Source organism: Schistocerca piceifrons, chromosome 3, assembly GCF_021461385.2.
Source record: "Schistocerca piceifrons isolate TAMUIC-IGC-003096 chromosome 3, iqSchPice1.1, whole genome shotgun sequence".
NCBI lineage: Eukaryota > Metazoa > Arthropoda > Insecta > Orthoptera > Acrididae > Schistocerca > Schistocerca piceifrons.
Genome location: NC_060140.1, coordinates 662566458 through 662582558, shown reverse-complemented (window position 1 = coordinate 662582558; position 16101 = coordinate 662566458). Strand labels below are relative to the sequence as shown.

At 37.5% G+C, this 16101-nt stretch overlaps 1 protein-coding gene across 5 annotated transcripts in view; it reads right to left on the bottom strand.

Annotated features, from left to right (window-relative positions):
- The window catches only part of LOC124789631 (SAGA-associated factor 29), a 60240-nt gene that overhangs the window by 17468 nt on the left and 26671 nt on the right, over positions 1-16101 (bottom strand). For all 5 annotated transcript variants that reach the window (XM_047257053.1, XM_047257052.1, XM_047257055.1 and 2 more), the window contains 2 exons: positions 11692-11973; positions 694-922 (listed from right to left, as the gene is read on the bottom strand). In XM_047257053.1, the coding sequence (XP_047113009.1) occupies positions 694-922; positions 11692-11973 (511 nt within the window). The remainder of the gene's footprint in view (positions 1-693; positions 923-11691; positions 11974-16101) is intronic.

Sequence of the window (16101 nt, the reverse complement as noted above, 5' to 3'; positions counted from 1 at the left end):
GAAATGACTTTGGAGGCACACAATACATTTTCTGTCATTCTCAAGCATTAACCTGTTGAACTTGTTTGGTGCAGAGTGGACTTACTACCTTCTTTGCATGTTGAACCTGGTACTTATTACAGGAGCCACCTAGCAGAAATGTTTTAAAGCTGTTAAGCTGTTCTAATTGCCATTGGACTAACAACTTTCTCTGTGCTGTTCACTTTGACTGTTACTACCTTATCCATGAAAAAAAAATGAAAAAATCAATTTTTGGCACTTCATACCCTTCCTGTGTCAATGTCACATTTATAGATACAAATGCAAATTTCTTCTGCTCCTTTTATTACAAAATCATAGTAACTCAATATGTGGCAGAGACCTTATGTCCTTCAGTAAGGGCTACAGTTATCACTAATTTTTCAAGATTTACATACATGATGTGCCAGCTACGTTTGATGCAAAGCTCGGCTATGGTGTGAATTGTCAGCCCTGCATGATTTTCACCACATTCACATGCCACACTGTTGATACCAGGTATTCTGCACTTTTCATTGCCCAAATTATGTATATAACATATACTTCATTTAACCCAATTTTATGACTTACACTAGTAATATTATAAACACACACACTGCATTCATATTAAATTGAAGTTACTTTCCAAACAAGTGAGAATTGTAAATGTTTTCACTGTGTGATTACGAAACATACCTGTGGCTCCCTTAGGAAACAGAGCATGGGGGTCTGTCTCTGGATTAGCTCTCATCAAAGGAAGAGGAACAACACGCCTCCTACTAAGAATATGCCTGTCCTTCTGTTCTTCATCTATGTCATCCACCTCATACTTATTTGTTGCCTGGTTGTACTGCACAACCTCAGCCAGAATCCAATTGTCCCCTTCCTCAGCACCTTTAACTAAAGCTGCCACCATATCTCCCATCTGAAAATAGTGAACTATGCATTTTTTGTTGAAGTAATTTCATAAAATAGGGTATGAGTGTAATTTGTTTTGGAAAAGCTTCTTCATCAGCTAGAATTACAAACAGATATTACTTTGTAAGAGTTTTTCAAACAAATGGTGCAAAAATTAACAGAAAATATTCATTTTCTAACATAACCTAATTTAACATTATAAGTAATCATATCTGAGTTTAAATGGCATTATAAAATAACTGCATCCTGAAATGGTAATACATATATGATCAGAGTTTACTTCCTTGGAGTACTGCACAATTACATATCTCTCCCTCTTCTCCTAATTTGACTTTTACTGTATTTTGGTCCACCTACAAAAATCTTCAGAGACATCTGGCTATAGAAATTCTACATTTCCTCTGTGTCATCCTCTCCAATATTGTTGAAAATTTATTTATTTTTTATTTTTTTTATTAATGCAAAGAAGTAACTAGACTCAGTCTGATCTGTAGCTTTCTACACAGTGGAAAGGAATAACATATTTTGAATTTATATTACAGCATGTGCCTATTCAGCCACAATATCAACAATGTAAATTCATCAGTTTCCTTCCGAAAAAGGAAATAGTGACACATGTTCAAAGGTATATAACTTAAGATATTATATTAATAAATGTGACTTATTTCGTGCATTGAATGTTACACTATTTATGAAAAAGCAGTGAGTCCCACAGAGATGACAGACCTGAACACAAGCCATCATAATAAAAAATAAATTGTTGACAATAACCTACACTGTAGCAATATTAGTAACAACTTGTACATGGAGGTATGGCGAGTATTTAACTTGTATAAATGCCTACTCAGTATAAAAATTACTGAAATGAAAAGCTTCCATTTCTTTTGCCAAGTCTGAAAAAACATCAATAAATACTGAGACATCTGGATTCATGTAGATGACACATACATTCTCTATGCAATGGTTGGAGAATATCAATGATGCAGTCTACACTTTCAGTTAGTGGGACTGCACTGGGCCCATGCAAAGATGGCAGAGAGAGAAGTTTAGCAAACTTGTGCCTCCAGTTATTTCGAATTTTCAAATGTTATCCGGCATCAATTGCAAGAAGATGATCAACAAAGGGCTTCACAAAGTTTCAAGTCTAGTGCCACGCAAAAAATCCACAGTGAAAAATCATCCAGCTAAACATGTAAGTGTGTAACATGTGAAGTCCATCCTGACAAAACAAAACTAGTTGAAACTATTAATTTGTTGCAAGAAATTGTGTGCAGATCCTTGGCAGAAAGCAAAGTGTTAGCTGACAGACTCAAATGTCTTGAAAATGATCATAGAAAACTAAAAACCGCCGAGCAGGGCGTAAGTGAATTTGACTGAAATAAAGTGTACACAGTGACCGAAGATTCCGTCACCATTTCAAGCATTCCAACACATTCAGGGTGAACCGGTAACGCTAACTGTAGCGTGTAAAATTTCGTCGTCTTTAGTAATAAATTCTCCTGCCGTACTCCAAAAAACAGTAGGCCTATCTACAAAAGATCAAATAGTGCACCATCTGAAAGAAAAGTCTGTTATTAAGCAAAATATGGAACCTCACCAGCCAAAGCCATCACTCGTAAACAGAAGCAAGGTAAATTCAACATTCAAGATGACAGTTAATTTAACTAAAACAACAAATGCAGCAAGAAGAATAAATGTATATTTAATGGGTGATAGTCATCTTAGAGGCCTTGCACACGAAGAAAAAAAAGGCGTAAACAGTGAAGTAAATGTTTCAGATTTTATTAAACCTGGCACTCGTTTTGACCAAGTGGTTTTAACTGTAAACAATATTTCTCGAAAGACAATGAAGGAAGACTTAATTGTAATCTGTGGTGGTGCAAATGACGTTGCACACAACGATGGTTTGCATGCTGTTAATGCCTTAAAATCTGCTCTAAACCACCTAAATGACTCAAACGTCATTGTTCTCGATATTCCACACAGGTATGACTTGCCTCAATTCTCGTGTGTGAACAGGGCAGTAGCATATACAAACAATCAACATGCAGAAATTTGCAACTCTTATGCAAATGTACAAATGGTTAACGTGCAAAATTTTTGTAGAGAACTTTACACTGCTCACGGCCTTCACCTCAATTGGCGTGGAAAAAGTCACAAAGCATCCATTATTTGTGAAATCGTCATAAATGCTGGGAACAACGAATACTCAAAGCACACACATTAGAAGAACGAGTGCTCCACAACACGAGAAGACTGCAGGAATGGGCATAGACAGACAACATTGGACAAATGGCTGCTGAAAACACCAGGTAAAGCTGATGCTTCCCAGTCTCCTAGTACATGGAAACAGACCAACTTGAATAAATGGACAGTGAAAAATACCAAACCCACTCTGTCAACTGATATTTCTTTTTTTAGGAATAAATGTGTAAGTGGTTCTGGAAATCAAAACCTGACTCTTTACCATCAAAACATACGTAGCCTGAGCAACGAAATTAATGAACTCTTAATTAACATCCAGGAGCCACAAGGTATAGATTGTGCCCATGGTCTGTGCTTTAGTGACACCACGTTGTGTCAGATATTGAAAGACTTGCTATAGATAATTACCACTTAGCAACATCTTACTGTAGAAAATTCATAGAAAAAGGTGGAGTAGCAATCTATGTCAGAAACAACATCACATGTAGTGTAATTAATGTGCAGAATTTTTGTATAGGGAGTAGCAATCTATGCCAGAAATAGCATCACATGTAGTGTAATTAATGAGCAGAATTTTTGTGTAGATCAACAGTTTGAAGTGTGTGCCATAAAGCTGACTTTAAATAATTCTTATGTAGCAGTAGTAGCTTTATACAGGCCACCTTCAGGTTACTTTAGCATTTTTTTTTTTTAAACAGTTAGATGCGCTCTTAATATACATATTTAAACTCAGTAGAGATGTCACAGTTGTTGGAGACATAAATGCAAATTTCCTAACGAACTCCATAGACAGGATAGACCTTGAGAACTTAATGTCCTCATATAATCTTGCTTCTGTTGTAAATTTCCCCACCAGAATAACTTCACAAACAAAATCATTAATTGATAATGTATTTACTGACATAACCAAGATTGATGATATAGCTGTCAGGCAAGTCCTGAACGGTCTCTCTGACCACGATGGACAAAGAGTCACCATTAACAATTCAAAGTATTTGTGAGATTAATAGTGGTCCCAACTGGAAAATTACTAGGAAATCTACTGATGAAACTATTGAGATCTTTAAATCATGTTTCCAAAACATAGACTGGGGTCCATTATATAATGTAGAAAATGCCAATTCCAAATACAACATTGTCAGTAATGAAATGGCTCTAATATTTGAAGGTACCTTCCCAAAAAGAATATATACAACCCATACTAAAAAATCCACCAACAAGCCTTGGATTACAACTGGAATTAGGATTTCATGCAAAAGAGAGGGTGAGTTGTACATTGCTTAAAAAAAATCAGATGACCCTAACCTTATAAATAACTATAAAAAATACTGTAAAATATTGAACAAAGTCATTCAGAAATCGAAAAGTATGTATCTGTGCTCAAAAATTAATAACTCCACTAATAAAATCAAAACTATATGGGAAGTGATAAGAAATGAGACAGGTGAAAATTACCCCAACAAGACCCAAAATATTGTTCTTAACAATATACCTCTACGTTTACATCTACATCCATACTCCACAAGCCACCTGACGGTGTGTGGCGGAGGGTACCTTGTGTACCTCTATCGGTTCTCCCTTCTATTCCAGTCTCGTGTTGTACGTGGAATGAAGGATTGTCAGTATGCTTCTGTGTGGGCTCTCTGATTTTATCCTCATGGTCTCTTCGCGAGATATACGTAGGATGGAGCAATATACTGCTTGGCTCCTCGGTGAAGGTATGTTCTCAAAACTTCAACAAAAGCCCGTACCGAGCTACTGAGCGTCTCTCCTGCAGAGTCTTCCACTGGAGTTTATCTATCACCTCTGTAAAGCTTTCGCGATTATTAAATGATCTTGTAACGAAGCGCGCTGCTCTCCGTTGGATCTTCTCTATCTCTTCTATCAACCCTATCTGGTACCGATCCCACACTGCTGAGCAGTATTCAAGCAGTGGGCGAACAAGTGTACTGTAACCTACTTCCTTTGTTTTCGGATTGCATTTCCTTAGGATTCTTCCAATGAATCTCAGTCTGGCATCTGCTTTACCGACAATCAACTTTATAGGATCATTCCATTTTAAATCACTCCTAATGCGTACTCCCAGATAATTTATGGAATTAACTGCTTCCAGTTGCTGACCTGCTATATTGTAGCTAAATGATAAGGAATCTTTCTTTCTATGTATTCGCAGCACATTACACTTGTCTACATTGAGATTCAATTGCCATTCCCTGCACCATGCGTCAATTCGCTGCAGATCCTCCTGCATTTCAGTACAATTTTCCATTGTTACAACCTCTCGATATACCACAGCATCATCCGCAAAAAGCCTCAGTGAACTTACGATGTCATCCACAAGGTCATTTATGTATATTGTGAATAGCAACGGTCCTACGACACTCCCCTGTGGCACACCTGAAATCACTCTTACTTCAGAAGACTTCTCTCCATTGAGAATGACATGCTGTGTTCTGTTATCTAGGAACTCTTCAATCCAATCACACAATTGGTCTGATAGTCCATATGCTCTTACTTTGTTCATTAAACGACTGTGGGGAACTGTATCAAACAATGAAGGTAAGCTAGTTCAAAATCAAGATATTGTGGTTAAAATCTTTAATGAGCACTTTTTAACTGTTGCTGAGAAAACAGCATGCAAAGGCTCTTCAGAAAAGGCAATAAAAACTCTGAAAGAACTTTTCCCCAACTCTATAGAAATGATAGGTACGGCCACCATAACTGTGCAAGAAGTAAGAAAAACCATAATTTCTCTAAAAAGTAAAAATTCAAGGGTGTAAACAATATTTTCAGTAAATTGCTAAAAGCCAGCTTTAATCAGCTCTCTAAAGTTCTAGCTCATATATTCAATGCCTCTCTAAATCAAGGTGTCTTCCCTGACAGAATGAAGTATATTATTGTGAAGCCCCTCTACAAAAAAGGTGATCACACAGATGTTTCCAACTATCGTCCTATCTCTCTTGTAACAGCATTTTCTAAAGTCTTTACAAAATTAATATACGTCAAGATTGTCAATCACCTTGAAAAATTTGCACTAATTAATAAACAAAAATTTGGTTTCAGATCAGGTATACCTACAACCGAAGCAATTTACGCACTTACAAATAATGTTTTAGAATGCCTTGAAAAGAAAAAATTACACGCTGGCATATTCTGTGACCTGACTAAGGCTTTCGAGTGCATCGATCACAGAATAGTTTTAGGAAAAGCAGCCCAATATGGAATCCATGTACAAATGGGTAACAGGTTCAGATCATATCTAGAAGACAGAAAACAAAAAATAGTATTAGGTGTTAACAATCTACAAGTAGGAGAGGTAGAGTCTGACTGGGGAACAGTACATCATGGTGTTCCACAAGGGTCAGTCCTTGGTGCCCTCCTATTTATTATATATATTAATGACCTACCCCTGTCCTCAAACAGTGCTAGCAATACCACAACGTTTGCAGATAACACAAGTATAGTGACAGCCAGGAAAACCGCCACCAAGCACTTGAAAATGCTCTGACCTGGTTCACAGCAAATTCTCTAGCAATAAACCTCAGTAAAAGAAATTACATGCAGTTCCAATCCAGTTACATATGCCCAGAAAAGATTAACATTGCACACAAGAGCCAACAGTTACAGAGCATTCAGTGCATAAAGTTCCTAAGCGTTCACATAGATAACCGGCTCAACTGGGAATTCCACATACAGCAAACACTAAAAAAGCTTAGCTCAGCAACATTTGTCATCCAAATAATCTCCAAAATTGGAGACATCAACATATCAAAGTCTGCATATTTTGGCTAATTCCATATATTGATGTGCTATGAAATAATCTTTTGGGGCAACTCACCACTTTCAAAAAAAATTTTTGTAAGCTGGAAAAAAGTAGTCCGAATTATGTGTAGTGTTTCTCCAAGAACCTCATGTTGCAATCTTTTTAAACAGTTAGGTATATTAACCACTACCTCACAATATCTCCTCTCACTCATGGCTTTCACACTTCTCACTTCCTCTGAATATGAAACAAATGAGGCATTACCATCATTATAACACAAGCCAGAAAGGTAGTATGCACTGTGAACGGAAAAATCTGCCTCTGGTACAAAAAGGGGTTAAGTACACAAGTATAAAAATCTTTAACACACTCCCGAGTAATATAATGTGTCTAAAAGAAAATAAAACACTATTCAAAAAAAGGATAAAGGAATTCCTACTGGAAAAATGTTCTATTTCGACTCTTTAGATGAATTCTTCAGCAGAGATACATAATTTGAGTAGTAATTCAGATTACTTCCTTAGTCATTGTATCTGTATTGTTTTTTATCACTATTATATTATTGTATTGTACCAGTTTTGAATCATTCATCTACCACGTGTAATATACCAGTATGTATTGTATTGTATGATATCTATATTGTATCTGCTTTAACTCGTTCCACATCCATGCATAATCACTCCATACTGGATCTATGGAATATGTATCTCAGATAAAATAAATAAATAAAATAAAGTGGTCAGCTGCAATGGGGAAGAGCAACTGATTCATCACCTAAGATTCCTATGCAAGGACTCCTCATGTGCAAACTGGCAGCAGTTGGCAACCATTTAATTTTTTGACGGAATGAGGAATACTCGAACTTTCATTTCGTATATAGATTGGGATTACTAACAGCATCTCCAGCAAGTGAATATGCGGTGTAATTGACTTCACATCTCACAGAGGCAATGACTGAGACCAGTGGAGCCAGCAATAGCTTTGAAGTAGATGGGTCCTTAACTGTGATGATAGCAGCATTGGTATTGGATGCAAGGTTGAAATCAACATAGCAGTCAGTGTTAGCTACAACACATTACCGAACTTTTTAAAAGAGTAAATCACTATTTGACCATGAATTATTATATTTATCTTTTGTACTATTCAGATTTCGGCTTTTATGCCATTATCAAGAACAATGCTAAAAGCTGTTACACCATTAAAGCCAAAATCTAGATAATACAGAAGATAATTATAATAATATACAGTCAAATGATGGTTTACTCTCTTAAAAAGTATTATATCACTGTGGTTCAATGCCATCAAAATCTCATAACAGAACTGATGGGGTAGGTGATTTCATAAATTACATGCTGACAGTGACGTGTATTTGTTGAGCTCATACAGAAACCCACCACAAGAATTGAAACAGGATTTGGAAGTTTAAAAATAAAGATTTGAACAAATGGTTTAAGGACATTTACAAAACACTTGAAGGCTCAAATAAATGCATGAATATACTACTTGAGGTTGTGGATAAAAGACGGGAGCGCCGATGACATTTTTATGTAAATTGGGAGATTTTTTTGTTAAGATACAGATAAGGAATTATCAAACAATAGAACTGAAACTGAATGAAATTGACAAGGTTAATTTACGTGAAGACTCTCAAAAGTTTTAGAATTCCAAAGGAGCAATGGCAAAAGACCAACCACGAGTGTTTCCAACAAGTCAGAGGAGGAATGTATAAGTGTACACTAAAGAAAGTGAGCAGCAAAGATGAAAGGTAGGAGGAAGAATGCACACAAGATTTTCAATGGAAAAAGAAGACATGTACCAGGCACATATTTTTTCAAATGGAAAAAATATGAAACTAAGAACAGACTTTAAAGAAATAACCCATGTGGCAAGCACGCACTAAAGCCAGGCTGTTCCAGCTCGAGAGTTCAGCTGTGTGCAGCCGGGCACCTGTGGGCAAGAATGAGTAAACAGCTTGTGTATGTGTACACAATGTCACAGGTAGAAAGGGCTGGGCAAGCAGCTTACACGCAGCACTGTACACAAAACACTGGCTAGTGAGGAAACCAAGAAACACATTTCTGTTTATTCACGATTAATGAAATATTGGGTGTCAGCCCTCGAGCTGCCGCAAGACACAGAATACTCTTTTAAGTGTTGGGTCATGCAGCTGGGACCTTTCTGCAGTTTTTAATCTATTCATTATGGAAAATAGTTGTTCACAAACATATGTTGAGCCAAAAGTATATATGATGTCAGCTGCAGTCCTGTGTAATTTGGGCAAATCCTCAGCACAAAGATCGTGATACCATCGTAGGCATAACATGTCCTGAAACCTTGCCTCAAAACTTTGATGAAGTTGTTCAATAATTTGTTGATAATCAACAAAACTTATTTCTTCAGGCAATTTAAGGGATAAAAAACACCCAAAAAAAGTTAAGTTTCCACTACCAAGTTGCCTTTCAAATACATGAAGTTTGTCCATGAATGTATTAATTTTATTGCACATATCAACAATAAATAGATCCTCCTCCAAGTGACATATTTAAGTTGTTTAAATGTCTTGTAATATCCATTAGGAAGGCTGGATCCACTACCCACGTCTCGTCACTCAGTAATATTGGCCTTTTTGAACTGGCAGTGTTGAGACTGGGGTGCCTTACAAAATTTACACACCTCACCATGATTTTCATGAGCTCGGCACATTTTACATTTTCAGCACAAAGGGCTTCCTGTTGCACAAAACAGCGTATGCTTCATATTTCTTTCCAAAATTCCATCTTGATTTTTCCCTTCACAAGGGTCACAAAGCCTTGCTTGCTCCCAACTATTTGTGGAGTACCATCTGTTGCCATGGAACAGAACCTGTCCCATGGCAAGCATATGTTATCCACACACTCACATAGAACCTCAAATATGTCATGACCTGTAGTTGTGTACTCCATTGGCATTACTTCTAGCAGCTCCTCGAAAATCTTAGTTCCGAATTAACATTCCTCACAAATAATGTGAGCTGAGCAACGTCTGCGACATCTGTGGTTTCATCGAGGGCTAACCAAAAAGCTATAAAAAATCTAGAACTTCCGCTTCAGTTGGCAATGTCACATATCCAATGAGACACTGTTTGTTTGGAGAGGTAAACTCCTTTAAATTTTGAATTGTCTGCTGGCATTAAGCACTCAGAGAGCAGGCATGATTTCACCAATGGACCCATTGAGAATGGTGTTCCAGTTGGTGCTATGATGTGGCACTTCTAGCAAGCTACGAAGTTGCACACATCAGTTGAATCTTCATCAGTGTCAGCAATCTAAAAAAAACACACACACACACACACACACACACACACACACACACACAGAGTGCATAGAAGAAATATGTATTCATTTGTTATACTTATTTATTTTGCACCAGATTTACCTGTTGCTGAACTTCGTCCTTCAGTGTGACAATGATTTGCTTTCTTGCATTACTATCCAGCTCACCGTACTGCTTCATGTAAAGACACATGTAGTGACGTTGTACAATATTCTCTTTCATTGTATTCAAACTTTATGACACACAAGGCACTGAGGCAACACTTCTTTCTCTGCAAACAAAAACTGTTCTGTTCTTCCCCACTTCATGAAAATGGCAATGGGCTGCTCTAGAGCTCATTGTCGTCACTATGTCCATTAAAAAGCACAAGATGCAACTAAGTTCCAGGCACGTAACATGGCGGGTGCATGTGTGCAGTGAAATGAACCCTTGCAGGCAGCCTACCCCCTAAGTGCCTGCTCACCAGGTGAATCTGTGAATGCCCGCGGGCACCTGTGCTCCAAGCAGCTGACTTGGAACAGTCTGCAATAAGGGATACACACACTGAAGTCCATGTTAATAATATAATGAACTGAAAAATCAAATTGCTGATTTCTTTCAAACTTGCCACGTATGCTGGGAAATTTACAAAAGTACAGATTAAGTAAACTGGAATCATTACTATCAATATCTTTATACTTCTCCTTTTATTACTTAATGTTAATGCTTTGTTTCTGTGTGCATGTTGGACAACTCCTACATTCACTAAGTAATATAAATTTCACTGTTTGTCTAAAGGATGGGAATGGGTAAGGGGAAAGCAAGTTCATAATTTATGTCAAACTAAATTTTTCATTATGTTGATGCACTGAGCAGGATGTAAATTCATCAGAGTTCCTTCCCAAACAGAAATCAGTAAACAAAGAATATTGGAGAGTGAATAAATTATGATATTTTGTTAATAAACTTCTCCTACGTCTAAGAAAACACAAATCGCACTGACACTAAATACCAACATGGGGCAATGATATGCCCTGTACACTGGTTTCTTTAATTTTGTAACATACTGAGGATGGGGGTATGGAGAGTAGCCACACAAACACGACGGAAAACATTGTAAAGCTTTTGAACACTGTATTTGTTCACGGCTAACTAGTGCAGATTACACATACACTTTCATGGTTACATTGTCCTTGCTGACTACAATGTAGCCATACAGGTGTATGAGTATTCTGCACTAGTTAGCTCCAGAGGAGGACATTATCCAAAAGCTTACTAATGTTTTCAGTCTTGTTTATGTAATTACTGACCAATCAATGTTTCAATTGAGTGGTGATTTGCTACCTTTACTCCTTGCATTGTGTATATCCCAACAAGGAATTTCCATTTTCATGTGAATTAAAAAAAGGTAAACAGGTACAATTTAGTCAACTTTATAAGTATGATACAGCGATTAGTCTAAAAAATAAATACTTAATACTGTTGTTATAATGTATATTTCTCAGCATGTCACTAACCTTTGCAATATATGTAGGTTCAGCTGGAACTGCTCCACACAGTGGTGGTGGCTTTTCCCCTAATTTTCCCACCCAAAGTGGTAAGGTCTGAGCAGAACTCTGCAACATTTTCATGAGAGCCCCTCTACGAATTGTCTCCTTGTTACCAGCATTTCTTGCTTGAATTCTCCTTTCATTTCTAATTGCCCGAATTTCATTCACTTTATTAAGGGCATTTCTTATAAGTTCCTCTTCTTGAGCAGCATCAGATACTGCCGCTTTGTATAAGCCTTTCAATTTTTGCTGAAATATATACAAATATACATTCAAATTTAAATTTAGAAGCAAAACCATTACTAACAAACATAAAATGTCTCAGAAAGAAACATTCACTCTGCATTAGCACTGATGCTATCGTAAAATGGATAAGCAAACAGCAGAAAAGCCTGAATTTTAAAACCAAAGGAAAGGCAACCAGCCTAATACATGGCTGCCAATCCAGCTTTCTTCACAATCTGGCAACATTTTAGGTTGCAACAGTTCCAGGAAGAAGTCTTGTTTTCTGTTCGAGCTGTTCTGCAATGTCCACACCCGTGGCCTGGTGGTAAACTACATGTCATCCAAATTCAATCCTGGCAGCCGAAATTTTTATAGCACCTTCTGTCTGAACGCTGCAGTCACAAGTATAATGGTAGCACACCTATATTTTATTTCACTTTGTGGAATATTGGTAGTAACAGTTCCATCCAATAACATATATATGACAGATTTCTTGGCAGACTATCTGCCTAAAAATGGCATTGCACCAGAGCTCTCCAGAACCCATTTGCTGGTATCTGCAGTGGGTGTGCTGTGATCACTCACCAGTTGCAAAAAGTGCCAGATACTGCTCGTCACTTTGGAAAGTATACAATGCTTTATGGCTGTTGAATGATTCTCCACAACAAATGTTTACGATTTGCATTTCACGCTCGACAGTAATAGAGGCAGACTACCCATTTTCAGTACGATTAGTAATGTATTACACTAAGATACAAAACACTGCTTTTGATTCAAAATTAATTTTATAGTTTATGATTGAATTAAAATACCTCACTATGTTGCTTAATGTTATTGTTAATGCTTTATATCTTATTTACTTTCCTTCTTCATGCAAGTTTTTGTAAACAATTTGTTTGTCTTCGTCTACTTCTATATACATACTCTGCAAGCCACCAATTGGTGCACGGTGGAGGGCATCCTGTACCAGGGCTAGTCCTTTCCCTTTTGATCCACTCGAAATAAGAGTGAGGGGAAAATGTCTGTCTAAATGCCTCCGTACAAGACCTAATCTCTCTAATCTTACCTTCATGGTCCTTACACAAAATGTGCGTTGGCAACAGTAGAATCATTCAGCAGTCAGCCTCAAATGCCAGCTCTAAATTTTCTCAATAGTGCTCCTCAAAAAGACATTGCCCTCCCTCCAGTGATTCCCATTTAATTTCCCAAAACATCTCCACAATATCTGCATGCTGTTCGAACCTACTGGTAAGGAATCTAGCAGCCTGCCTCTGAAGAACTGCTTCGATGTCTTCTTTAATCCGTCCTTGTGCGGATCCCAAAAACTTGAACAGTACTCAATTGTGGGTCATACTACTGTTCTATATGCTGTTTCATTTACAGATGAACTACACTTTCCTAAAATTCTACCAACAGACGGCAGCTGACCATTCGCTTTCCCTTCTACAGTTCTTACATGATCAATCCATTTCACATTGCTTTGCAACGTTACGCCTAAATATTTAATCAATGTGACTGTTCATGCAGCACACCACTAATACTGTATCTGAACATTGTAAGTTTATTTTCTGTACTGATCTGCATTAACTTACATTTTTCTACATTTAGAGCTAGCTGCCATTCATCACATCAACTAGACATTTCATCTAAGTCATAGTGTATCCTCCTACAGCCACTCAATGACGATACCTTTCCATACACCACAACATCATCAACAAACAGCCACAGACTGCTGTTTACCCTGTCAACCACACTGTTTATGTATATAGAGAACTACAGCGCTCCTATCACACTTACCTGGGGGCCTCCCAATGATGCCCTAACCTCTGATGAACACTTGGCATTGAGGACGAAATAGTGGGTTCTGTTACTTAAGAAGTCTTCAAGCCACTCACATATCCAGTTCAAATGGCTCTAAGCACTATGGACTTAACATCTGAGATCATCAGTCCCCTACACTTAGAACTACTTAAACCTAACTAACCTAACAACATCACACGCATCCGTGCCCGAGGCAGGATTCGAACCTGCGACCATAACAGCAGCACGGGTTAGGACTGAAGCACCTAGAACCGCTCGGCTACAGCAGCCGGCCACTTATCTGGGAACCTATTCCGTATGCTTGTACCTTCATTAACAGTCAGCAGTGTAGCACTGCGTCAAATGTTTTACGGGAATCTGAGAATATGGACTCCACCTGTCACCTTTTATCAATGGTTTACAGGATCTAATGTGAGAAAAGGGCAACCTCAGTTCCACAAGAGCAATGCTTTATAAAACCATGCTGATTTGTGGATAGAAGCTTTTCCCGTTCAAGGAAATCTATTATATTGAAACTGAGAATATTCTCAAGGATTCTGCACTAAACCTATGTTAAGGATATTGGTCTGTAGTTTTGAGAGTCCATTCTTTTACCCTTCCTATACACAGGAGTCACCTGCGCTTTTTTCCAGTTGCTTTGGACTATGTGCTGGGTGAGAGATTGACAATAAATTCGAGCTAAGTAAGGAGCCAATGTTACAGAGTACTCTTCATAAAACCAAACTAAGATTCCATTAGGACCTGGTGACTTACTTGTATTCGACACTTTCAGTTGTTTCTCTACACCAGCAATGCTTATTACTATGTTCTCCATACAGGAGTATGTGCAATGGCCAAATGACAGTGTATTTGTGCAATTAACACAGAAACTAAACTGCACATATTAGCAATGTCCGACTCTGCACCTTCATACATTTTTCACCTTGTGATATATACAAATAATATATACTAAATAGTCTGTCCATTGCTTTCATAATGTTACATTCTTGTTTGGTCCCTAAATGATGAAAAAATCCAACGCCATGTCATTCCATGTCACTGATAGTTCTTTTGAATATTTCCGGTGACTTTTTTGTTTACTGTTGCTTGGTATTCATAACGCAGACCACTACACCTGCTCCCACAAGATACTGGAACATGGTCACCAGAAGGCTTACCAATCATATTTGAAATCAAAATTCACATGTGAAACACAAATTTGATTACTCAGAATTTCTTCAGAAGTTTAAATAGCTGTGGCAATATAAAAACCCAAATTTATCCATTGGCATAGCCCATTCAAACAGCAGCAGAACAAAAAAATCATTTTTGGTTTTCCATTCACAGTTGTAACACTGCAACCTGTAGTTGAGCCATGGGTAAGGTAAACCACTGTCATGATCTCAAACCTGTACCATGCTGATGTTGCCTATTCTTACTGAGTCTTTCCTACTGCTGCGAACACAAGTCACAAATATAAATGTGTGTTCTTTGCGTGGAAAAACATCCAATATTCCATTCTTCCATATCCATTGTCATATATATCGGTACTAAATAGGGTTAGGAAAGCTCTTGTGAGTGAATGAATGATACTAATAGTAATAATAATAATAATAATAATAAATAATAATGATAACAATAACAAACTAGTAATGAATGAAGTTTATTGCATTACAGAAGACTGTTGAAGATGAAAAATAAAAATAGGGTAATCATTCAGCTGATGCAGTGCAAAGGTTTTCTCAGTCTTTTGTTACTAGTTTATTGCATTCTGGCAATTTACAAAGAGAAAATAAAAACTGAAGTGACACACCTCGCTAGACTAACGAGATGTGAACCAGACACTACGCCTGCATTAGATCAGGAGACAAGCATACTCCAAGGAGCTAACATGACACTTCCACAACCAGCTCTCTAACATTTCTCTGAATACAAGTAATGCTGACACTTCACAATATGAAATATAAAACCAGTTGCAATTTAAGTGTGGAACGACATTCTTAGGGTTGAAAAATTAAATTTGTGATCTCTTTATCATACAAACATGACTACTACAAATTATTTCACTAGTATGAAAAGAGAATATTATAAGAATTTAGCAGTATCTCTCAGCACCAATCCCAAGCGACAGAGAATGAGCACTGAGGTACCAAACATCCTCTGCAGTTTGGTGACATCTTAACTGCACTAGCAATATGATGAACTTCTTGGATGGCTCACATTGTCCTCACTGCTATCCATAGCCTGCTCCAGCCAGCCATCAGTGGAGTTGTGCTAGCAGACACTCATCTAAGTGAATCTGACAGCAGATAACATAGGCATTGAAAAACAAAAATGAATTGTACCCCTATC